The 24,841-nt window shown below is 41.7% G+C and overlaps 1 protein-coding gene across 3 annotated transcripts in view; it reads right to left on the bottom strand.

The window, feature by feature from the left end:
• Positions 1 to 24,841, bottom strand: part of mib2 (MIB E3 ubiquitin protein ligase 2) — a 52,634-nt gene that overhangs the window by 20,103 nt on the left and 7,690 nt on the right. Inside the window, exons 1-8 of one of the 3 annotated variants that reach the window (XM_083975663.1) lie at positions 24,081 to 24,218; positions 15,621 to 16,016; positions 13,820 to 13,991; positions 4,513 to 4,619; positions 3,271 to 3,465; positions 2,310 to 2,452; positions 893 to 1,000; positions 660 to 764 (exon numbers count right to left, since the gene is read on the bottom strand). In XM_083975663.1, the coding sequence (XP_083831789.1) occupies positions 660 to 764; positions 893 to 1,000; positions 2,310 to 2,452; positions 3,271 to 3,465; positions 4,513 to 4,619; positions 13,820 to 13,991; positions 15,621 to 16,016; positions 24,081 to 24,111 (1,257 nt within the window). In that variant the 5' untranslated portion in view covers positions 24,112 to 24,218. Of the gene's footprint in view, positions 1 to 659; positions 765 to 892; positions 1,001 to 2,309; positions 2,453 to 3,270; positions 3,466 to 4,512; positions 4,620 to 13,819; positions 13,992 to 15,620; positions 16,017 to 24,080; positions 24,219 to 24,841 lie in introns of those variants that run through there. The other 2 variants (XM_083975664.1, XM_083975665.1) reach the window with 2 other exon arrangements.

Here is a 24,841-nt window from a genome sequence, read left to right as displayed (position 1 = left end):
AACGTGACAGATATAGACATGAAGTTTTTAGAAACTGGTTCTGTGCCTCTTCAATTTCAGATAATTATTTTTTTTTTTAACTTTATTTTTATTGAGAAATTTATTTTACACTGTAAAAAGAAAGAGAAAAAAAACATAAGAAAAAGGCACAGATGAGCAAGAGAAAATTGCTGATAACATTTGTACAATTAAGAGATACAGTAGAGCTAGACCTAGGCTTTAGAAACAGTTACAGTATTTTTGTTGGTCTTTGATGTTAATCTTAATTTATATTATTGATTGGCATTATTATGTTGTGTTTACTTTAGTGGACCCCTGGAAGAGCAGTTGCCGCCTTGGTAGTGGCTAATGGTGAGCCAAATAGAATCAATCAATAAATAAATAATTAGACACTTCCAGTGCCAAACTTTTCCTCTTGATCACACAGTGTGAACAGGAGGATGTGGTCAGATCTGACCAATAAAACATAATAACACCTGGTGGAAAAATGAAGGTTTAAAGTCGGAGTGAAGTCTCACATTATTGTTGTTACGGTAAAAGTGTTTTTAGCCCTCAGGTCTGAGGCACCACCTCTGCAGAAACATGGCATTAGCTGAACATTCATAACTAAAGCTAAAATACGAATTAGTATTGAATAATATGAGACTAAATGAGCATACAGGAGCCATGCTGTCTGTCCACTCCCCATGACCAGCCTGCAGCCTCTTCACACTCTCAATGTCCTCCAGGACTCGCACCAGTTCACCCACTCCAAAAGTGTTCACCTGAGGGAAACACACACGGACAAATCATTGGGCAAGCGATCACAATCACCTGAACACACACTGATAAAACCAACTGAGGTCCTGTGTGTGAGGACCCACTGCAGGACCACGCATCTGTAGGTCAGTACCTTGGTGAGGGCCCCGGGATGGAACGTCCAGCGGATGTTGTTGCTGTACTGGACTCTGACATCTCCCCGGTCAGTGATCCTATGAACGGTCCCGATCCGGCAAATATACTGCAAAAACACAAATAGGCTTTTTTCACCCTGGGTCTCCATCTGCATAGCTGTGACCTTAGAGTTCCCTTCAGCAGCTGTGATTCGAGAGTTGGATGCTCTGTTTCTTTTCACTCTGTTGCACATCAATGTCCATCTGAGCCACTTATATAAATACTCTGTACGCCAGGTTCAAGAGCCATGTGTTTTGTGACTGTGCATGCAGGCCATGTACGTCTAAAGCAGAAAAAATATGTACTGCACACACAGTGCAAAGAGTTCACGACTCCATACGCTTCAGAAAGTATTCAAACCCCGTTGTCGCTGTGTTGTACATTCAAGTTTAAATAAATAAAACTGCTGCCCACTCAACCAGTATTAACACAGTGGAAACCTGAATTTTTGCCAATTTAATTACAACGAGACACTGAAATCTCTCATTACTTTGCCTCCAAACTCTTGTCAGTCGCTTCTTGTTTGCTTCAGTTATCTTTGACATGTGTCTGGAACTTGACTGGCGCCAAACTGAATTCACTAGACGCAGTTCAAAAACACTCTCACATGGACATCTGTGTTTAAGACGTATTCAGAGATCCTTGAAGTGACTACAGACCCCCAAACATTATATAGCCTTTCACTGGAGAACCATCCCATGCCTGTTCTTTGAACGAGCCCCAGTGGGACTTCTTGATGTTCTGTATGCTGCTGCCCGTCATCTAATCACACTGAAATGTGAGGATGTAACTCCTCATCATCATACGCAGTGGATAAAGACTGAATTAGTTCATATAAGGCTAGATCAAATGAGCCACAGCCTGGAAAGCTCACCTGGAAATATTCTGTAAAATCTGGAGCCCCTGGGGTATACATACGCAGAGGTCCTACAGTCCTCGCTGCAGCCGACCCCGGTTCGAAATCCCGAATGTGGTGGCCCTTTGCTGCATGTCATTCTCCCTCTCTCTACCTCCCCATTTCCTGTCTCTCTCAACTATCTTATCAATTAAAGGCAAAAAGGCCCCAAAAATCTACTTAAAACCTGGAGACCTTTTCTGAGATATGTAGCAGAGGATCCATGAGAAACATCTGTGTAACTGGGATTATAGGACAACAGTTTTGGACCATGAGAACTGGGATAGACTCTTTCCTTTTTTTTCTGCTGCTGGAAAGACGACCATCACTCCATCAATGAGAGCCAGCACAAAGAGGGATGAATAATCTCTGAAGCCACTGTGCACGTCTGCGTTAGTGAAGAACTCAATGGGAAGTTAAAACTGCCTGTTGTTTATTGGAGCCGTGTGACTGTTTTCCTCTGAAGGAAAGACTCAAGTACCTCTGCCATTTTGGGGTTCCACCCTCCGTGACCCTCCTGCATCTGTCGCAGGATGTCCACCTCAAGGAGACACTTGACCTTGTCCCCCTGCTGGAAGGAGTGGCCGTCAGCACTCTCCTGGCGCTGCAGCTCTGCGTGCTCTCCTGGATCAACAGGTGTCAGTCAGCATCAACATGTAGGCTCCCATTTATTTGGTTTTTTTTTTTTTTTAAACCAACACAAAATCAGTATATTACATTGTTATAGTCTTAAAATGTCAAGCACAAATATCTCCAAACATTATAATGATAAAAAGTCCTTTAAAAAAGCCCCTGCAGACAAAAGCTGCGTCCTAATTCAGAGGCTTCATACTGTGATGGTTGCATTTACATGACTCCATCAAAACCAGCCATCTTTTCCAAGGCAATCCCAGGATTCACTGTGTGCCGGTAATGAAGGCAAATAACACACAGAGAGAGTTCAGGGACCACACTCTTAGGTATTGTGTTTAACTCGGTTCAGCTGCTAATAGTTTTTGCTACATGCCATCATCTCCCCCACACTTTCCAATAATAGTAATTATAAATGAACATTAAGCTATCAAATGTGTGAACCTTCTTATTGTTATCATTATCATTGGGTTATAAGAATTAGCATTTTGAATTCTCCCTTGTCCTTATTCCATCACTTTGAAGATGGCGACCTTCGACACATCTCCACTGTCACCCATCAACATCTATTTTGTCTCAGTTCACATAGTTCAGATACTGATGAAAATGAACTAGTTCATGTTCAAAGTTCATTTTCCAATTTTTTTTAACTACATCCACAGTTCCAAAAATGAACTAGTTCAGGCTCCTTTTTTTTGTTTTGTTACGTGAGTAGGCCGCTCTTCTTTCTCGACAGAATCTCCTTGTACCATTCATCAAAAGTCCAAATATCTGAATTAAACCACTTGAAAATAGGACTGTGTCCGTCTTACCGAGCTTGGGCAGGTGGTCTTTGTAGTAGAAGCCTCCTTGGCCGTCGGACACGTACTTCAGGTCTACCTTGCCCTTGTGGCCCATTCGGTAGACATTGGTGGTGCCGTTAGACCAGGTGACACTGGCCACGCTGCGACCAGACTCTGTGTCCCAGCCACGAATATCCACTACCTTCCCAACCTTACCCTCCCCTCCTACACACACACACACACACACACACACACACACACACACACACAAACACACACATACATATACAAGAAACAATAACAAAGCTCATTAAAGAAAAAAACTTGTTAGATGAAGAGAGTGGATTTTGTGGGTGACATGTGAGACACACAGTTTCCTCTGCATTCAAATGTAAAGGCATTTAAAGTACAGAAAAATCATCATTAAACAGTAACAACACAGTAACAATATCTCACAGCATGGTTTCACTTGCACACATCAGGAAAGAAAACCCTCGTTAAGTCATTACAGTCCTGGAGCTGCCTCAGTCAATAACCACACCGACTAAACCACTGACCCGTTAAGACTACATCATGGTGGGCTGGGGGTTTTGCGAGCATGCTCAGAGCATCATGTATGCACTTACTGCACACGCATTTAAGGCCTGATGAGTGACTTAACCGAACCCCCGGGCGTCGATTTCAAAGACACCAAAAGGACATTTTGACTCATTCGCTCTCGAGCTGAGTTTCTATTCTCAGAGACAACAATGACCCTGGACCACGAGACAAAAAAGACATATTAACATTCCCTGTTTCCCCCAAAGGGAAGAGTAAAGGGTTTAAATTTAGTCCATTTATTCTTTAAACTATTTCAAACATCACTCAGCAAATTAATGGATGCCACAAACACACAATTCAGAGCAGGAAATGACCTCCATTCTACACTAGAAGTGAAGGAGCTTCACAGGTTTTGGCTTGGAAGAAAGAAGAAAAACAAAGGACATAAATGTTACAGAACAAGAGCACATCTGTGGAACAGACTCTGATGAGTCACTGGCAACATAAAACACACACAGACACACACTCGTTGGACATTTCACAGGTTAATGAGACGTGAGGTTAGAGCGCCGTTATGGGCTGAACACTTTGAAGAGGCACAGCTCCATACTTGAGCAGGTAGGGGGCCTGCAGAGCTGGCAGTGCCAGGACAGTGGAATAAAACAGTGTTCAAACACACACACGCAAACTCACACGCACACATACACACACACACACACACACACCACTCACCGTCCTGGTTGCCCCAGTCCCAGTCAGGTCCACGGACGACTTTAACCCCCTGGAAGATTCCTTTAAGGATGATCCGCGGGAGGTTCTGCCTCGGCGCCAAGCTCACTCTGTGATAAGAGCACGGAGACACAGCTGAACAAACCACTGTACGGACCGATGGACACAATGAAGACGAGCAATGCAAATCTTTAGTATAACACTTCCTGTCACTTCCTGCATTATGAACTCTTAAATGAATGGTCTGTTATAAATAAGAAAACAATATTTTCATGTTTAGATCACACCACCTCTACACTGGCTGCCTGTTTATTTCAGGATGAATTTTTAGGTCTGAGCTGGACTCTGCCTTTATTTCTGAGCTTTGATTTGCCTGTGAGCCAGAGGAAATCAAACTGTTCACTTTTCTCTTTATAAAAGCAGAAGCAGAGTGCTGAATTTCTATTAACATGACACAGGTTATTACTGTAATGAAAAAAATGTCTGCATACTCCTTTTTGAACTTTTGTTTTTTGTTAAATAACAAAATAATAGTTTTTGTTTTTTTAATAATCATTTTATTAAAATGCTTTTGTTGGGAAATGTCTTTGTAATCTCCTTTACGTCTTACTTTGATTTATTTGGATGCTTTATATTTGACTCGTGGAGCCCTTTGTTACTTTTATTAAATAGTTTGAAACAAATAAATTCTCTTTATAATTGTTCAATAATCAGAATATAAACACAAGTCATTTTTACTGAGACCATTTTTTTGGTTACAGATTAAAAAACACTTATTCATTCAAATGTAATGAAATACAACTCATCACAATCAACAACCTACGTTCATTTGGTGCATGAATCATAAACCAAGTAAACAAACTGCTGTTGTCCAACAAGACTCAATGAACAGATGGAGAATCAGAACACAATCCAACATGTTAACACTGTCCAACACCTGAAACTCAAACCTGCTCGCTGTGCCATAACATGAATCTGCTTTAGTTCACATCTAATTTGATTTTAATTAATCATCAAACTCACTCTCTCTCTCGTTAGTGCAGTAAATTCTACAGTAGGGACACAGGGACCTGCTGACATCGATCCATCTATTGATCCCCGCTGTTTAACGACACGCCGATCCAGCCTCTAACAACCACACGCTGAATTCAATGATTCAAATCCGCGTTGACTTTCAGCTCATAACAGACCATCAACACTGATACCGATACGTCTCCTGGCTCCGCTGCCTCGCTCAAGACCTCTCTCTAGTTCACTGAACGATGTAAAGATATATATTATGGCTTCCATCTAACACAGACTCAGGTGAGACAGTCACATCCTCAGAGTCTGTCTGACGTACCTTATTGTAAAGATTTGATCAGATCTTGGGGCAAAGGAGCTGCCTATTCCCATACTTCCTTGATGAGATACTTGTCTTGATCAAAGCCCGGCTTCCATCTCAGGCAAACACAGATAAAGTCAAAATCATATAAAATCCAGTGTGATCAGCAGGATAAGAGGAAGTAGAGCCGCCGTCCTCAGGAAGCCTCATCGAGGCTTTGCTGCCTCCACATGTCTCTAACGCTCTGGGCTTTTTGCTTCAATGGTAGCCTTGGCTAAATTCATCCCTACATCGCTGGCCAAGTTTTGTCAGGTTCCTGAGAGTCGTAGCAGGAAACAGTCGCACATTCGGCTCTTAGCAGTAAATCTCAGAGCAATACTGAGCTTGGATAGGTCTGTTCTGAGAAACGCGTGCAGAGCTTTGAGCCTAATCCCTGGACAGAGGAGGCATCAGAAAACAGGCCATCACAGGGCAGAGCAGAGAGCACGAACACAAGTGTCTGTATCTATATTTACAGAATTTTTTAGGATGATAAAACTTGAATATGGTATTGAGAATTATGTTTTATATCATCTTAAAAAAAGCAATAACAATCCCTCAGAGCTCAGCTGAGATCTAGTTTGTGAATTACAATAAGAAGAAGAGAAGCAGATTTCTTTCTCGTCCTGTGTTTTGTGCTGATACTGAAACTGAGTTTCATTTTGTTTTTCTATGGTCCTTTTTATGTGGAATTGCCCAGGGTTTGGTTTGGTCAAATAAAAGTATATATTGATTGATTGCACATGGATGATGCACGCAAATAAAGTTGGATATTTACATCTGAAATATTTTATTTAGACTTTTAGCTTGTTACCTGGACAAAACCTGGGGAGATGGGGGAACAAGATAACCAAAAGATTGTACAATTCATTGGACATAAGTTTTTTTGGCATTGAAATTAACTATTATAGAAGAAGGAACACTGCAGATACACACATAGGTTGTATTTCTTCAATGAATCTATGCTTTAGAGCCTTTCAGGATGTATATGGTGTAGCTCTGATAGGTCTAAGTAAAACAAATGGGTTATAGAAACTTCCTGAACTCATCGTATTAAAGAATGTAGTAGATGTAAGGTGTGCCAGTTCCCTGATGTCACAAAGCAGATTGAGCTCAGAACTGAAGCGCTGATAGGACACGAACTGTTGACGTTCCCGTAACGTGAATCAAAACTGATGTCAAAAGTAAAGAGGATGTAAACTGACAGATGTCCCTGTCCCACACCAAAACAATATGACCTTGGTGTCTGACGTGTTTGTTTCTCACGCGAAGCTAATGAGAAACACAAACAGCTCTTTCCAGGGATCAAGATTTCTAATCCTCCGCCAGGACAAATGTCACCGCTGCTCGCAGACGGGATCAAGCTGAGAGACCTACACCTACTGACACGACAGTCAGGTCAACAGTCAACCAAGGGTTAGTTTTAATCTTTGTAAGGAAGCCAATGGGATCCACAGACCGAACACATGTTTACGACAGAAATAAAGGTTACATGACAAGGACCAACCATATTTAGTGAAGTTATGTTGAGCTACTGTAGCAGCTAACTTTAGCACCTGGCTGTGTCTGGTCCTGAACACTTGTACTGGACAGGTCGGCCCATATGTTTTGATTACATGTACATCACTGTGAATACATTTTTTAAAAACAAAGAGGATGGAAACGTGAAATAACAAGAAAATTATATCTGACAAATACAGTGAAGGACACAGATTTATAGAAAGATAATAGGTATGAGAGACATGATGGACCACAGCTTTGACCTCAAAGTTAAATGTTTAAAATGTTGGCCAATACACTGAACTGTAACACTTAATAAAATTACACCAGGTCAAACCTAGTTTATATCTGGACCTATGGCCAAATCCTGATTTTAAGACTGAGCTGAGTCACAGTAAAATGATCAGAGAGACAGAATGTCTTTTAGGCTTTTGTCATTTCAGTCACAAAAAAAAGTCTTTCTCAGACATCTCAGTATCAGCATATGCGTTAGCCGATAGGAACTGATGTGAATATTTCTTTTGTGCTTTCAAACTTTGCAGATGAACTGCAAACTGTCTGGGCTTTATTTAGAAACAATGTCCTTACATTGGTTGATCCACTTAAATCCAACTGAAAAAATGTTAGTGTTGTGTTCATTCAGTTAGTGGGTCTCTCATCTATAGGTGTGATCCTCACAACACTGTAGGACTGGCAGGGGCTTGTGAAAATAAAGTGTCTAATTGTTCATTAGAGACTTTGTATGTTTTTCTACTTATTTTTATTTATTTATTTTATTTACATTCCAAGACGTTCCTGCAGTGTGGCACTGAGGGCATTTCAAATGGTTAAATAGTAAAAGTTATTTACTGTTGAACAGTAAAACAGTTCAGCCTCCAAAACATATTTGTCACAAGTGTTTGAACCATTTTTGAGGAATCACTGCGGAAAAATGTGCGAGAACATTGTGGGAAAATTGGTTATCACATTAATTTGGTTATGGAGCCAAAAATCCCATGTTGGCCGTAGAAATATCATCAGTTAGTCACGGACAGTCATGACCATGCAACTAGCCCCACAGTTGTGGTCCAGACAAAAATACATTAAAACATTGTTGAATTGAATTTGTATTAACTGAGCTTTAGTCCACGTGCTCCATGTCAAAGCCCTGAAACCAATTTAAAATACACTGATGAGGACAGCAGTTTTACAGTGGGAATGGAAAGGATGAGGAGTATGAAATTCCAGTCAAGTCTGGCTACAGGACAGAGAAAGCACTAGAAAACTCTGCAGGAGTGGAGTGGGGAGATGTTGGATGTGCTCTGAACGTGCCTGCAGGGGTAGGGGTGGGGGGTGGGGGGGGCTGAGGAGGTCTGGAGTAGCTGGATGTGCAATGGACACATTAGACACAGAGTTGACCTGATAAGTTCACTTAGAAAGTGCATGTGTGTTGTTTGTGTGTTGAAGAGCCGATTAACCAACTGCACACCGACCAGCTCCTCGTAAACATATGGCGCGCACATATGCCGCCCCGAGCACTGTCAGCATGCAAACATGTCTCCGTGCATGACACTGTGAGCCATTAAAAGAACAGGGGAAAACACAGTAAACATCCATCCTGGGTACCTCTCGGCATTCGGTCGGGAATAATTACACTGCAACAATAGTTTAATCAAAGTCATATCCTGAAGATTCAAGTCAGAAACAATGCCCTCAGTCAGCGCAGAGGAAACAGGCAACAGCAGGAGTCACGTAAGGTGACGCTGGCGCACAGCTCGGTGCTTCGTGAGCAGTACATGCATCTGTACCCAGCACCTGTTATCTAACACGCGTTCCTGGAAATTGAACATGCTAATCTGCACATCGGAGAATTCTATCATACTAATCCAGTTTAATCTGCTGTGATTACAATGGAAGACACATGCTGCCCAGTACATCCAGCTCAGGCCTCTCTCGCCACACGTCTGCACTTTACAGCGTCGACAACTTCCCATCGCTCCCTCGGGACACTAATAAAAGTTTCTGCCTGCAGTGTGTGTGGCTATAAACTACAAATAGATCTGCCCTGCTTCGGCTGCCATTAAACCCTCACACATGTTCAGTCCACATGAAAGAGTCCCTGTTTGCCTTGTTCCAGCCTCCTCGCATAAATCACCGCTGGCACAACCAGAAGTCGCACTCGTTATGAACACGAGCTAATTTCGCCTCATTTTCGGGCAAATATCAGCGTCTCATGACCAGCCGGATTACAAATCAGCCTTTTGAAACGTCGTCAGTGAAATGTGGGTCAGCGTGGTCTGGAAATAAAGAAGTGCTGTGTGTGTCTGGTTCTACGTTCTGCACAGTGCTCCTCTCTTTCATTCATCTGATGAGAGAAGAAGTGACTTTCATGTGACGCTCTCCCTGATGTACACTCTGTACCAGCACCAGGCCACCATCATGACTCCCCGTTTTCAGTGGGATTTATGCAAAGATGTTCTTTGACAGAGGGACAAGGAGAGAACGCAAACACTCAGAGCAATGAATGAATCATTTTTTCGTTAACGGGACCAGCAGCCAATTGTGAATTATATTGATAAAAAGAAATTCACTCATTTCATTTATTTATCTTTGCTATGCTCCAAAAATCTGGAGACACAGACAGCGCACTTTTTTTGTAATCAGCTCCAGGCACACTCAGCAGTGACAGGGGTTGAATGCAAATGCATGAATGAAATTTCGGAGTAAAAAAACAATATTGGACTCAACATGCACAAACACAGGTGGATGGCAGACTTCTTCTCTAATTAAAAACACTTGGATTTTAAAATCTGGAAAATGCTCAACAAGCCATCAAGCAACATCTGCACGTAACATTTCATTTTATCCAAAACCAGCAGTTTCCAGAAAGGCTGAGCCTGTGTTGAGTAAATAAACTGGTCCAGTCCTGTTTCCTCCAGTTGTGAAAATGTGCTAAAATTAAATCTTTGCTCTCCTTTTAAGATGATCCATGTTTTACTTTCCTCCTGCATTTCCCTGTTCACTGCAACCTTCTTTTATAAATTATTTAAATGTAAATAAAATGTATAATTATAAATTAATTTAATCACATATACAGCATCACAAGTCTAACCCCATCTTTTATTTCTAACCTACTAACATTTTCTCATGTTTTTATGCATTTCTTACGTGTTTTTACCCTGTGGGTGAGATTTGAATCCAATTTAAGACCCCAGCAGGAAACAGTTGGTCACTAACATGTAACAGTTGAGGGAAATCTGTAAAAAGCTGGGGCTCAATTTCAACTTCACCTCCAGGGAGTGTGTAACAGCAAAGAGACGAAATGACAGGAAGGGTAGGGAAGGGGAAAATTGAGGACAAGCAATGTTAAACCTGAATGGAGGGTAATATGGCAAAGTAGCAATGCAGTTAGTAACTAAACGTGTTGTGGTCAGTGATGAAACAGCATCCGAACACAGTGTCTGAAGAGTCCCAACTGGGACCAGTGATGTTTGAAGACTTCATCCACATCAATGTGGATGACTGACTCCAGATGAGTCACAGGCTTTTATGTCACTTAGGCTATACATTAATATACTGTTCATGTTTCAGATGCCATGAAGAAAATAATCTCCCTGAGCGCCGCAGCGAGGAGAGAAGCCCAGCGTGTTATCAGTGAGGTCAATTCATTCATGCGTTCTTGAATGGAGCTCAATTCTCTCAATATCACTCAGATTAGTGAAACTAATTAAAGGGATGCCGGCGCTTTGAGAGGCAATATTCATCGATTTAAATAATGCAGCTCTGAATGGTCCCACAGTAGTCTTTCAAATCTCAGTCTGCAGGGTTTTATGCAGCTTTTGTGGGTTTCTACCAAGAAAGCAGATAATATGATGTTTGAGCCACAGTTTAAATGTGTTTTAATTTTGACCTTCACTAATGTCAGTATTATGAATTGCAACTAAAAAAAAACTGAAATCATGTCAGTGCAGAGATAGAGAGGGAGTAAGCATTAGCACAACTGCAGACACAGTGTCAGTCAGTTACAAGCTAGCATACAACATTAAAAATAAGGTGCTCACTACTCTAACCATCTGAAAAGAGGCTAACTATTCCAGAAGATGTGAACTGCAGAACCTGTTCTGAAACATGTGGCTGGGTCTAGTCTCTAATATTTCCTCCTCTAACCATCACCTGGAGCCAACAGGTAGTGCTGGGTGGGGCTAAAGGCCAAACCCAGATTTTTCAACCAGGAAGTCAGAGGAGAAGAGCCTTAGACCAGTCTTTAATTTTATATTTTATTTTGTTCTTTTTATGTGTGGAAACTGTGTTAACAAAATATTAATAACAGCAGACTTAAAAAACATCTTAGACTGTGGTATGAACACACTACTTCACATTACATGCTTAAACAGAAGCACTGATATTATGGTGCCTCAAACCACAGAAAGCAGGAAGTCTCTTGTGAGTTATTTTTAGTTCTCCAAGTTTAGCTTTGTCTCCACTCAGATGTTATGCACCACAGTTGCATTGCATGACGAACAACCTCCTAAGAATTCAGATTAAAGACGCAGATGATAAAAAGTGTCACTATTTTGACACATTTAAAGGTCCAACATCTTAAAAAAGTTTTGAGCTCAGTATAGGTTTGTGAACTGAAAGAATAACAAACTAATGCTGTGAACTTGTTGTTCTGTCTGGGGCTCTAACGAGTGTCTGTTTAAGCAACGGTCACTTTTGACTCATCCTGACTGATTCAAACAGTCGTTTCTGAAACTCAAAGGTAACGAGTCATGATTCATGCACCTATATAGACGTCATGGGAGAATAAATGAAAGTGTGTCGGACCTGGACCGGGCTGAACTATAGAAGAAATCTGGGTCATACATATCACCTCGTTAAAATGAGGACAGGCCATCCAGCTGACATTCAGACAGCGCCTGCAGCAGTTTGGAGCTTCACTGTGAACTGATGCAGAAGAGTGGATTCTGAGAGGAGAACTCACTCCAGTATAAACCCTGAGACGTCGTGGAGGACACTTGGAATCAGCCCGCTACCCATCGACCCACAGCCAGGCCGAGCTTGGTTCTGACTGAGGTTGAAATAACAGCAACCCACAGTGTAATTAATCATAATTTGACTGCTCTTACTGCTAACGCATGTAAAGACTATGAGGCTCTTACATCATTGTTTTTTTCAGTTTACACTACATTTACTTTTGTAGAGCTGCATGACTTTGGATAAAATATTTTTTTGTTTATTCGACTTATTTATCTGATAGAGAAGCAAGCACAACAAAAAGTGGGATCGCCTGATCAACAGAAACTGAACGCTCCTGTTTTTAGCTTCTGAACAATCATGAATCTGACGCCAAACATGAAAACAACTGACTTCACTCTCTTGTTTCTTACAACCTTCACTGGCTTTTATTCTGGATTCATAATGTCCTTTTTACTTTTCCTCCCACAACTTTCTCTCTCACTCTCTGTCACTGGGTTTATTTTCTGAAGGGGAGACAGTGGGAGCGCTTGTTTTGATGCAGCTGACGTCGCTGATGTAGATGCGTCAGAATGAGGTCGCATTAAGATTTATGAATCAAGATCACGATTTTATTCGGAGCAGCTGTGCAGCTGCATTTACTCTGCAAAGTGAAGTGGCTGTCATGTTAGCGCCTTAATAATCACCATGGTGACAATTTAAATCAAACTGTAGCTAATGGACGAGCCCTATTCTCATGAATTTGTTGACTCAAAGTGAAACGTGATGTGGCCAGAGATTGAACATTAGCTATTGTTTAAAGGTATTTCAGGAAGAGGAGAGCAGAAGTGAGACACCTCCTCCCCTCGTCTCTAATCCTCTCAGAGTAAATACCTGAGTCTAAGAACCCATGAGCGGAAATGCAGCTGCTCTGTTTTAGTGTAAACAACATTTTTATCCCATCCTATTTATGTTTACACTGAGGCCTAATGTTGGAGTGTAAATAGCTGTAGGCAAGTGATTAATAAATAAAAACAGAAGAACTGGATCTGGGCAGCTGAAGACGGCCTCTAGTGAAAATCTATTTTTTAACCTAATTAACGTCCACACATGATGTTTTTGTATAATACATACATACATGTATGATGAGTGAAATAAGTTAACCATCCGCACCATGAGTGAATATTTCCATATTGAACACAGATTCACACGGCCAGAGTTTCATACATCACAGACCTGAGGAACCAATCACGCAACTTGTGGGGTTGGGGGGCGGGGCTAAATACACCAGGAACCCCGTCAGTACAGAGGCTCCTTTTGAAACCTGATGACACTGCTGCATGAAGCTAATGGAAGTAAAATGGCGGCAGCAACGCCATCAGGAGCTGAGACTTGAGCAGAGCGATTGAGCAGAGCGAGCTGGTCGATCCCAGACAAAGTCACGGGCGACACCTTAATTAGAATTTAAATGACGATGGATTGGGACGAAGGCGGCGGCGGTGCAGTACTCACGGCTGGGAGTGGGCCGTTTCGTAGCGCTCGAATGCGTGGCTCAGGTCGTGCTTGTTGTTCATGTAGCACTGGGTGCACAGGTCGTAGTCGAAGCACACCTTGCACTTCCATCGCATTCCCATGATGCCGTGCTTCTTGCAGCTGTCACAGATGATGTTGGAGTGACGCACGCCTGGAGGGGGAAGGAGAGGAGAGAGCAAATCGTCAATGTAAAACACCCGAGGTCCCTGTTTCTGAATTCTTGTTGGAAAGTAATGGATGTCTGGTGAGGACGTCTTTCCTATAACATCACAAGTCAGTGAAGCAGGCAAGACGTCGTACGTCGTGTCTTTACAAGATGTTTCTTATCACAACGGCTCATATCATGATGTGGAAGAACTGAGGCACAAGCAGCATGACAAAACCCCCCCCCCCCCCCCCCCCCCCCCCCCTCATCTCTCCTCCTCTTCTTTCGCTCCATTAATTGAAGGATCAGCTTCCGAGGCAGAAAAATGTCACTTTAAATGGAACAAAATGCTAATGAGTCCTACATTAATGTGTGTGTCATTCAAGTCCAAAATAGAGCCGGATGGCAAACAATGGGAAAAAATGGTCTTTGCGGCGCGATGCTGCCACAATAAAGCAAGATAAACACATAGAAATGGCAAGTTTTCAAAAGTTTGGCTTGATTGATAAAGATTTTTGAAAAGATTTACTGGGCAATTAATAAGGGGAAAATAACTTGGATACTTAAAGTGTCTTGAACTCAAACTGTGGGCTTGCAACAATGTGACTTATTGTATGTAAAACAAAAACGGGAAAGGGAGGAAACTTAATTACACCAGGGGAGGACTGGGAGGATTTCTGGGAAAACTTCATGAAGAGAGTTCTGCTGGAAAAACGTCACCAGGGTCTTCAGTCCTCATTTTTCAAAGACTCATCATATAATAGTGCAGTTGCTGCAAATCACTGTCATATGATCTGGTCCAGCAAGAGGTTCATTGAGTTTGTGCCAAAGGTTGGTGCTCCAGAGACCTGGTCCAGGTCCTGAGAGCTGCTCACAAAAATCCGGAAATATTTAAACTGGTGACTGTGTGGACATCACGTTATATGTACAATGTACAGAATCACTTTTTCCATGTGGCTCCAAAGTTTTTGAAAAGATATAAATGTTGGATCTTTAGCTGATTTGTTTTGTGTTTATATATAAGAGATTTAGATATTTGGGATATTAATGGAGTTAATATCAGGAGGGTTAATCGTTATATTCTGCTTCTGTTTAGCTCTGATTTTATCAAGGATTTTGTTTTAATACAATGTTTGCAAATGTTTTGTTGCCAGATCAGCAGAACTACAAAGACTACAAGACGAGATATGAATCATCAAATGATTGATCTGATTCTAGTCTTGGTATTTAACGTTTGATTAGATATGACACATCTACTTGCCTTGGATTTTATCGTGTTGACAAAAAATAATTCATATTTACTCCATGTGAATATATGTGACCAATGTTGTAGGTTCGGACTTGCCCTAGGCGAGGATCGAACCCGCGGTCTCCCGCACCACAGGCGACAATGCTAACCGTTTTGCCAAGAGGTTGACAACCACTTGGCAGGCGGGTTAGCACGTCTTTTATGGGTGAGTGAGTTTACTTCCAGTACCGCTAACCGCCACAACCTGTCACTTCTCCTTACTGGTACCTCGTGACTGTGGCACACCCGCGGACCTCCATTACATATATTATGATATAATAAATATAATATACGGTAATATTGATATAACATTGATTTGTTATCACTCTAGATGTGTTGGTTCTTACCAATTTGTGCGTTATCATAGAGCAGCAGGTCATAGGCTCCCTGGTAGCCTGTCCGGTAGTTGGTCCTTGTGCCGCTGTCCCACTGCACCACCACCGTCTTGTCTGGCGTGGTGGTGCTGCCCTGCCGCCCGATCTCCACCACTGTGCCCACGTGACCCTCGGCATCGTCCTGGTTTCCCCATTTCCAGTCCAGGCCGCGCACCACGCGCATGCCCACCTCCATGCTGCCTCTGTCGGGGCCTGGCCTGGGGGCTGAGCGCAAGGGGCGGGGCCTGGCGGCTCTGTCGCTCCTGCTGCTGCGCCTCTGAGGCTTGTGAGGTGCGGGACTGGCTAGCGCCGATGAGATTGCGGGCAGCGACGGCACCAGGGGTGTTTCCGGGAACAGATCAGGGGTCACTGGAGGTCAAAGAGTAGAAATGGTCAGAAAGGTGGAGAAAACACAACAGCAAAAACATCAACAGTCAACACATGAAAAACGAATCCCTGCAAACTCGTCAAATGAGGAAACAACACAGAACCTGTGTGCTGCCGTCCGACCACGTGTCCGTCAGTCGCTGCTCAGAGACCAATAACGCAACACGCCAGATGTCTTATTAATATCAGAGCTGTGTTTTTCTCATCACCGGTGGATCATTCGACTAGAAGCCTCACTGTGTGTCATGGCACATTTCTGCAGAGAACAGCTGGACTCAACTGCTACGCCCTACTGAGCTAATCAAGCCCTGACCTGATACACACACACACACACACACGCATTGCGTTTGTTCTGACGTCCATAGCAGGACAGTCTGTGGGCTTCATTCATGCTTTAAACTTTAATCATAACACAGAGCTTCTTAAAGCCAAACCTGACCGTGCAGATAATGAAGCCTAAGAGGAGTAAATACCTACAGCGGCATTTATTAACACTAGGGATGCACATTTTGAATTTATTTCTCAATGTTTACTGATAAGATTAAAAAGCTTTAGGCTTGTGCCGATTGGCAACCCAACTGTCCATGAGCGATTGAGAGGATGATCGAGGATGTTTGTTATGAAACACATGATGCACACGCAGATGTCAGTGTAAGTTTGTGGTTTGACCTCCGTGCATGGTTTGACCTGCGCTGCATAACTGACAGATACTGTAAGTTCTCCCATGTAGGTTTTTGCTGCGAAATGCGGCTGAAACAGGAAGCGAGTGGCGCTATATGTGGAAACTTGAGTCAGCAAACCAGGAATGAACTTCTACTAAAAAGGCATGACCGGCCGACTCCCAACCACACACAACACATTTTCTATCACGCACGGCAACAATTTGAAACTAACAGAACCTAAACCTGCAGTTCAGCTCCTGACCACTAGGGTGTATCTCCAACAGTGAGTCGGTTCACGTAGGGTCGTAGGCTGTTTAAACGTCCAACTTCAAACATGTATACAACCTGTTCATAAGAGTCACAGTTTGCACTTTATTAAAACTCAAAATTATGTAAAATTAGAGGCAAGGCCTCTTTGAAATGCACCATAGTCTCTCCACACACTGACATTTGTCCTGTACCAACAACACAACTAAATGGTAAATGGTAAATGGACTTGCACTTATATAGCGCTGGGACCACTCAAAGCGCTTTACAATGACCTCCGTGCAACTACAGCTTTGAATAACAACCCAAACAAAGCAGAGCAATGAAAGATGGAGGAAAGTTTGCCAACGATATCTGCAACAACGGGAGGACAAACTGTGATAATAATATGTCGGCTAAGTGCTGTCAAACCAGGCTAACACATAGTCCCTGCAGAAAGTAGAGCACACATATTAACTGCTGTCATTTCTCCCTGTACACTCACAGTTCAGGCCTTGACTATCATAGTACAAACCTTCCCAAATATTTCTCTTTAACAAAGACAGATTACAGTTTGCAACAATGGTATGAATAGATGTTCATGACAAAACACCAACACAACATTAGATACGTATTGCAGTTTGTTTTTATCAGCTACTTTGAATCTGATCATCAAACCAAAACAAGACCATACCAGCCTAATAATCTCTCTCAGTTTTGTCTTATAGTATACTTAAAGAAATATTAAATTAAGTTTTAACAACACATGATTGTGTGTTAACCCCAGGTCCTTCTATACACACCAACAGAGAGAAGAGATCTGACTTGCAAGATGTTGTGGGAGTTCATTTAGAGACAGAGATAGGTCTCAAAGTTAATTTTCTCATGATCTGTCTGAAAATGACATTTGAGAGTTGAGGAATCATAACAGAGACACTAGGGCCCGTCTGTCCCGTGGTGTCTTCGCGCCCTCAGCAGGTCCAAGTCTGTTCGCTCCAATGGGAGACATGAGCAAGGCCACAGATTATCAGACTCTTTCATCCCCCAGTCACTGAAGTAAATCTAGGGGACATTTTTCAGCAGCCACAGATCCTCTGAAGAAAATTAACTTTGTGACCTGCTTCTGTCCCAGCAACGAACTCTGGAGAGATTTCACAACATCTCTCCTTTGTCTGTTGGTTTTGGTTTCACAGCTACAGATGACTCTCTCCAAGCTCAGAGGTTTGTGTGTGAAACCATGAGTTTAACATTTAAATTGAGACCAAACTAGTCTTTTTCTGCGTAATAACAGTCTCAATGTTGTTATAACCGAGTGATATTAGAATGATGTGATCTTAGATACAGTTTGATTTTACACCTGACTCATTTTAACTGCTGGTGTCAATCTGATCAAACCAGAACAATTTAAAACAGTCTGAAAACGGTCTATTTTCCACCTCCAAATACAATTAAAAACAATAACAGTATTATCAAGCAAAGAGACACAAATTGTATTCAACTTTCAACTTCCACATCACAGTTGCATGTTTACTGTAAATCCGTCTTAACTTGCACTCCTCCAGCAGTGAAACCAGCACAGAGAGTAGAGATCTGTGTTACAGGATCTCCCGGGAGTTTGTTGCTGAGGCAGAAACAGGCCTCAAGTTAAGTACATTTTCTCATCATCTGCCTGAAAAACAGACATTTTAGACTCCATTGTTTGACAAGTCGTTACAGAAACATCCAGAAGTCACACACCCTGGAATCAAAGTCCTGTGTTTGTGTAAAAGGTCAAAGATCTGACCCTGCTCAGACAGATGGTGGAGGTAATCCATCATTTTCCTGTTTACAAAAGCCAATAATCTAAATCAGAGGGACAATGAAAAGACTTAAGCCTTTTCTGTGGACAGAGAAGGTTTAGTAAATGATCTATAAACGCTGGTGTAGAAAGGAAAATTCCAACAAGTTTCTAAGTTCAGACAAAAAAAATACATCCCGACAGTTCAGAGCTTAAAAAATAAACCTTTTAATAATAGGGCAGGCAGATGTCTGTAACGTGGCTGAGATTACACTTGCATGCTTATCAAGATTACAATGTCATTTTAGGTATTAAAGGCATCTGCTTAAGCATAAAAACATATGGGATGTAAGGGATCAAAGGAGGGAAAGCAGGCTGCTTGCACTCCATTTTCTGTCCAAAATGACAGCTTAGCCTGGAATAATATCCCAGCCCGTCACTTAATGTTGCTGCATTTTACACCAATCCCAGCATGCTCAGTGTTCATGAACACAGGGAAGGCCGAGTTTAGAAATGCAGTACTTCAGTTTTTGTTGTTTTTTTTGCAATAAAGCACGATTTGCAGACACAGACAAAAAAAATGTAACCTCCCACCTACATTATAGAGCTGTTGTGCTACCCACACGTACCCACCAGCCCCCTGCACCTCCCCCACAGGGGATCCAAGCTGCACACACTGATATCTTCATTAAACAGACCAGGACTGGTTCTGACAAGCAGACACAACACAACACAACGCTGTCCCACATCTACAGGCATCTGCACCGGCTCTTCTCCTGCCAGCTTTTATCTCTGGCCTCTATAATAAACACACGTTTGGCATCATACTTATCGAAAGACGCCATCACATGTTCCACTTCACATGTAATCTCCATGATTAAATGCCCCTGATGGGAAAACATCACGTTCACCACAACAGAGAAGAAGTGAAGATAAAAAAGCTCCATGGGGAGAAACGATGACTTTCAAGCATCTAAATATTCAGGTTCCAGGGCAGACCAGAGGTGACTCTACCTGAGAGAAGAGGCAGATCACATAGAAGAAGACTGGAAGATATTTTATCTAAAGGACCCATTGATGAGACCAGGTCATGCCCACAATAAGCTTGATTTGTTTAGCACATTTCACGCATAAGGGTAATTCAAAGTGCTTCACAGAACAACAATATAAAACATATGAAAGGAAACAGATTGACAATAAAAGAGAAAAGAAATAAGAGCTCAAATTAAATACTTAATGATTATTATATCTTTAATTCAATAAGCCAAATTACATATAATAAGGCACCTTCAGCCATTATAAGTCATGATTTGGTTTTATTGCTATTTTTTCACCGTTTTGTCTATTATTTTTATCTTCATACCTGCTGACATTTCTCGGTTTGATTTTATGAAAAGCACTTTGTAATGCTGTTTCAAAACAATGCAATACAAATACATTTTAAGTGTCGAGATAATAAAAAAATTTAAAACTGAAACTTTCACACCCGTAAGTCGTCAGCAAAGATGTTGTTGGCTCTTCTATTCAAAGATTTAAGTGGAAATTACAACTCAAAAGACATTTTAAGTACAGGTTTCGCGATCAAAGAAATGTCAGTTTAGGGAAACTGGTGCAAAACGCTCTGACAAAAGCGAAAAAATGAAGAAATGCAAACAAGACGACTTCTCTTGTCCAACCAGTGTTTGTATGAACAGGCCTCAGGTCTGAATGGCGTCCACTCCCACTGCAGTTTTTGTATTTACATTTCTATGTTTGCGCAGGTACTTCCATATCTGGTGTGTAGCGTTTATCTGCAGCAGCCGTTAGGATCAACTCTGGCCCTGTGCCGGTGGATGTGGATGTGGATGTGACGACAAAATCTGTGACGGATGTTTTCTGGTTAACAAATCAGGAGAGCGTTCAACACTAAACTGAAAATCACTGAAATCTTCAATTCTACCAGAGGTTGTCAACTAATTACACCTGACAGAAATATTTATGAAACATCTAATCAGACGGATGTTTCTTTTATTAGAAACATTGTCTACTGTATATATGCATGTTTATGTATGTGTGCACGTATATTGCTTGGTTCATATATATATAAATGGCTAACAGATGACTTTAAAGTCACCGTAATGGTCAAAACTATTTAGTGATTCAAAGTCAAATACATTTATAGATCACATCTTGTTTCTATTCTTAAACTATAATGATGTTTAGAATGAGGTTTTGATGTGACAGCAGACAAACGGTCATCTGTACCACGTCACAGAGCAGTCAGTCATTTTGATTTGATGTGCCACACACACTTGGCAGGGACTTGACTCTTGATAAAAGTGAGAGGACAGGGGACGAGTGGCAGATTTACAAGCTTCAGACATTAAAAGGTTGTTGTATAAAAAAAGTTTGGCAGCCAGTTGAGTTTAATACATTTTTTTACCAACAGCTCTGGATTAAAGCGTCCAGGTGTCAGTTTCAGCAGGAATCCAGATGAAACTATGAATCTGTGTAGAGACAGCAGGTGTTGGGAGTGTGTGAGTGTGTCGGAGGCCGCCACGACCAGGCCACCTGTGTCGCTCCCAATCCGTGAGTGAGGGCTGAGACGAGCAGGATTACAGCAGTAACAGATGGGCCGGCTTCCGTCACACACACACACAGCTGAGGGCAACGTCAACCTGCTGCACACAAACAAACAGGCACTTGGCCATGATACACAGACCAACACAACAACAAATACACACATCCACGACTGATGAGGAATATTATGTAATTTTACCCATGCGTATATTTTATTATGCTAGTTAAGGCCCAAGACAAGTACACATTTTAGAAATCAATATACTGGACAATGTAACTGTAGTATTTGTATATATCTTTATTCTATTCTTTTATATAGTATATGTGTATTTAGCGTATTTCCTTTTTGTATATAGTATATGCATATCTTTTGCACTAGAATATTTTAATTCATTCTATTTTATTTTATTTTATTTACATTTTTAATTCTCTAAATTCTTATTCTATTCTATTTTTTGGTACTTTTATGTTTGCACCTGACACCAAGACAAGTTCCTCGTGCTGTACTGCTCTTGGCAATAAAACTGTTCTGATTCTGATATTGTTTTAAATTTCAACATGCATATTTATGGGCGGCTCTGTGTTCTCTGGCTTCCTCACATAGTCTAAAAACATGCACACTATGAGTGGTGACTGTGTGTTGTTCGTCTCAAAATGTCGTCCCTGTGGTGGACTGGTGACCTGTCCAGGGTGCCCCCCCTGCCCTCCTCGCCCACGTCAGCTTGGACCGGCTCCATCCCCCCTCACCCAATCCCCCCACTGCCCTCTGGATCACAATGGGCTCTAAAAGCAGGCCACCGATCTTCACCAATCAGCCACAACAACAACAACAGTCACCTGATATCATGGCTGTTCACTGTATGGTCTGTTGGGTTTTTCAAAATAAAATAAATTTAATTGCTTTGACAAAAAGTTCTGCTTCAAAGTAACAAATTAATCATGAATATAGTCATGATAGACTCAAAAGTTTAATATTTGTCTTTTGAAAGTACCCCAAAAAAAAAAAAAAAAAACACTGCTCAAAAACAATAATGACTCAAGTTACAGATACTGGAAGTACAGGACTCAGACGAATAAGAAGTGAGACAGAAGGTGGACAGACACACAGTCCACACGAACCTTAACACAAAAAGCCTTTTAGAATCCATATAAAAATGGCGCACACACAGGTCTCTGCTAAATAACAACGTTACATAAGAGTGTGACGTGACGAACTACCTGCAGACATCGACAGCTTCACTGAGGGCGGAGTCACAGATCAACCTACAGTTAGATCCAGGTCTGCAACTGATAATTATTACTGAACAGCTCCAGTGGACGATGCAGCAGGAGCATCATCATCATCAGTATTGTTATAACTATTATTATTATTATTGGCCATTCGATTGTGTGTGTGTGTGCTGCTGTGTGAACTGGAGCTGTAATGTCCTGTGACATGTGGTCTGACTGGTGGTTTATGTCCTCAATCTAATGTCTAATGGGAACAGGCTGCGCATGTGTGTGTGTGTGTGTGTGTAATCCACAGACGAGCTCCAGGACTTCAGTCTCATCAGCCTTAATATCGTCCTGCTGCAACTGGTTCGTGTCAGAAACATCTGGTGGCCGGGGGACGGGCAGACAGAGGAAAAATCAATAAGGACCCTGAACACATACCACATTTACAAAGATTTCTTCAGAGTGGGCGACTGGCTGAAAATAACACTCTCTGCCGTTTCCAGGCCTCAGCTTGGCCTGCCTACCTACCTACCTCCTCTCAAAGCTCAATCAAAACTGCAACAATGTTATCAGATATATTTCCATTAATAAAAACAATCTGTCAGCGTGACATGTAGAAAATAACATTCAACTACTGACACACCTGGAGATTTTTGTCTATATTAGGCTTGTCAAAAACTAAAAAACTAAATCAAATCATCACAACAACTAAATCAATACTAAAATTTAGTATGGTGACACACAACTTGACCCAGCACATAGCTCCTCCCCTCACTATCAGATGAACACATGAACGCTACAACACTGCTGCTGCTCGAGAGCCTTCACAGCTAGTTGTTAGTCAAAAATGAAAAAAAGCAAAAGTGCTGTTTGCAAGTATTTTACATACAAGGCAAACAAACAGGGAAAGGTAATGTGCAGATGGTGCTACAAAGTGGTGAAACAACTAGCACAACAAACTTGGTAACAGCCACCATTTGCACCATATTCGAAGGATCACTGCAAAAAAAAAAAAAACAGTTTCTGTAAACTTCAGGAATATTGGCCGATTACGTGGTTATCAGAATGTTTTTTACTCCCTAATGTCGATATCAGCCACAAAAATCCTGCACAAGTCAGGCCTTTATTCTGTGCTGCAGTTTTATTGGTGTCGGTAAATGCGTCTCATTGTTTTACATTGTTAGCACCGTTAGCATCGTGGTGCTACAGAGACACCACAGCCTACGGGTCATATTCATTATTCAGACATAGATTTATTTGCTTCAAGTCCGAACAGAAAAGGAAAAAATGGAAACTGGTCAAGTTTGACCAGAGGGAAGAAAAAAAAATTAAAGACGAAATGCAACTGAAATCAACAATATCTGCAAAGAGTCATAGAGAATATGTTTTTTGTTGCAACTGCTATTTTGAAATCCTGTCAGCTTCGTCCTCATATAGATTCAAAAAGCAACTTGACACCAGCTGAATTGTTCCCGTCAGCAAAGTTTATCCCAACAAAGGCAGAGCAGAGACTCCCTGTACTGTTCTCTACTGTAACGGTTGAGATTATTGCATCAAATCCCTGTGAATTATCGTTATCATACTCACTCCCCATGATCTTCAGCCCACTTTTAAACATGTCTGACACCGCGTGTCTGGTTTCCAGTTAAATGCTGTTGCTGCTGCTGCTGCTGTCCCAGTTTGGGCCATCTGAAGTCCTGAGAGCTGTGTGCCAGCAGAGTGAACCCTTCTTAGTATTTGGTCTGATGTGAACTTTGCCCTTTGTTTTTGGAACATGCTGTTTTTTTTTCCTCTGCTTGGTTGATGATGTTGCTCAAGGACTGACAGGCTTATTGCATTATCTGAGAAACAACAATAAGCAGGAGGAGCGGCTCTGTATGTTTTGGGTAAAGACGTTACTCTGTGTAATAATGGGCTATTGTTGTGGGGAAGCTTTGATCATTTCCTGTGTTTCCGCTCTCTTCTAGGATGAGTGAGATTCAGCCCAGGCTGCAGGGCTTTCTCTCTCTGTGCCTGTGTGTCCACGCTTTAGACCTTAAACGTCGTGTCAAAAGTCAATATTGAATCACATGTTGCTCCTTGTGCGCTCAGCTCTAACTTCACATGAAGCAAACAGATGAAGCTGAACACAACCAACCTCAACCTCTCCCTCCAACACAAGTCATTCAAGTCTGTTTGATTCTAAGGCTTTTGTCGAGATGATGTTGATATGGTCACAGATACTGCTCACTCACCAAACAGGTCATTCAAATGTGCTTGTTACTTAATGTGAAAGTAGCCGACAACTAATTTCCACACAGTGTATGATCATTGATCATCTACCTAACCTAACCCTTCTTTGTTTTGTT

This window comes from Trachurus trachurus (assembly GCF_905171665.1).
Source record: "Trachurus trachurus genome assembly, chromosome: 7".
Classification (NCBI taxonomy): domain Eukaryota; kingdom Metazoa; phylum Chordata; class Actinopteri; order Carangiformes; family Carangidae; genus Trachurus; species Trachurus trachurus.
The sequence above is the reverse complement of the archived record's forward strand: the minus strand, read 5'-3'. Positions and strand labels throughout refer to the sequence as shown.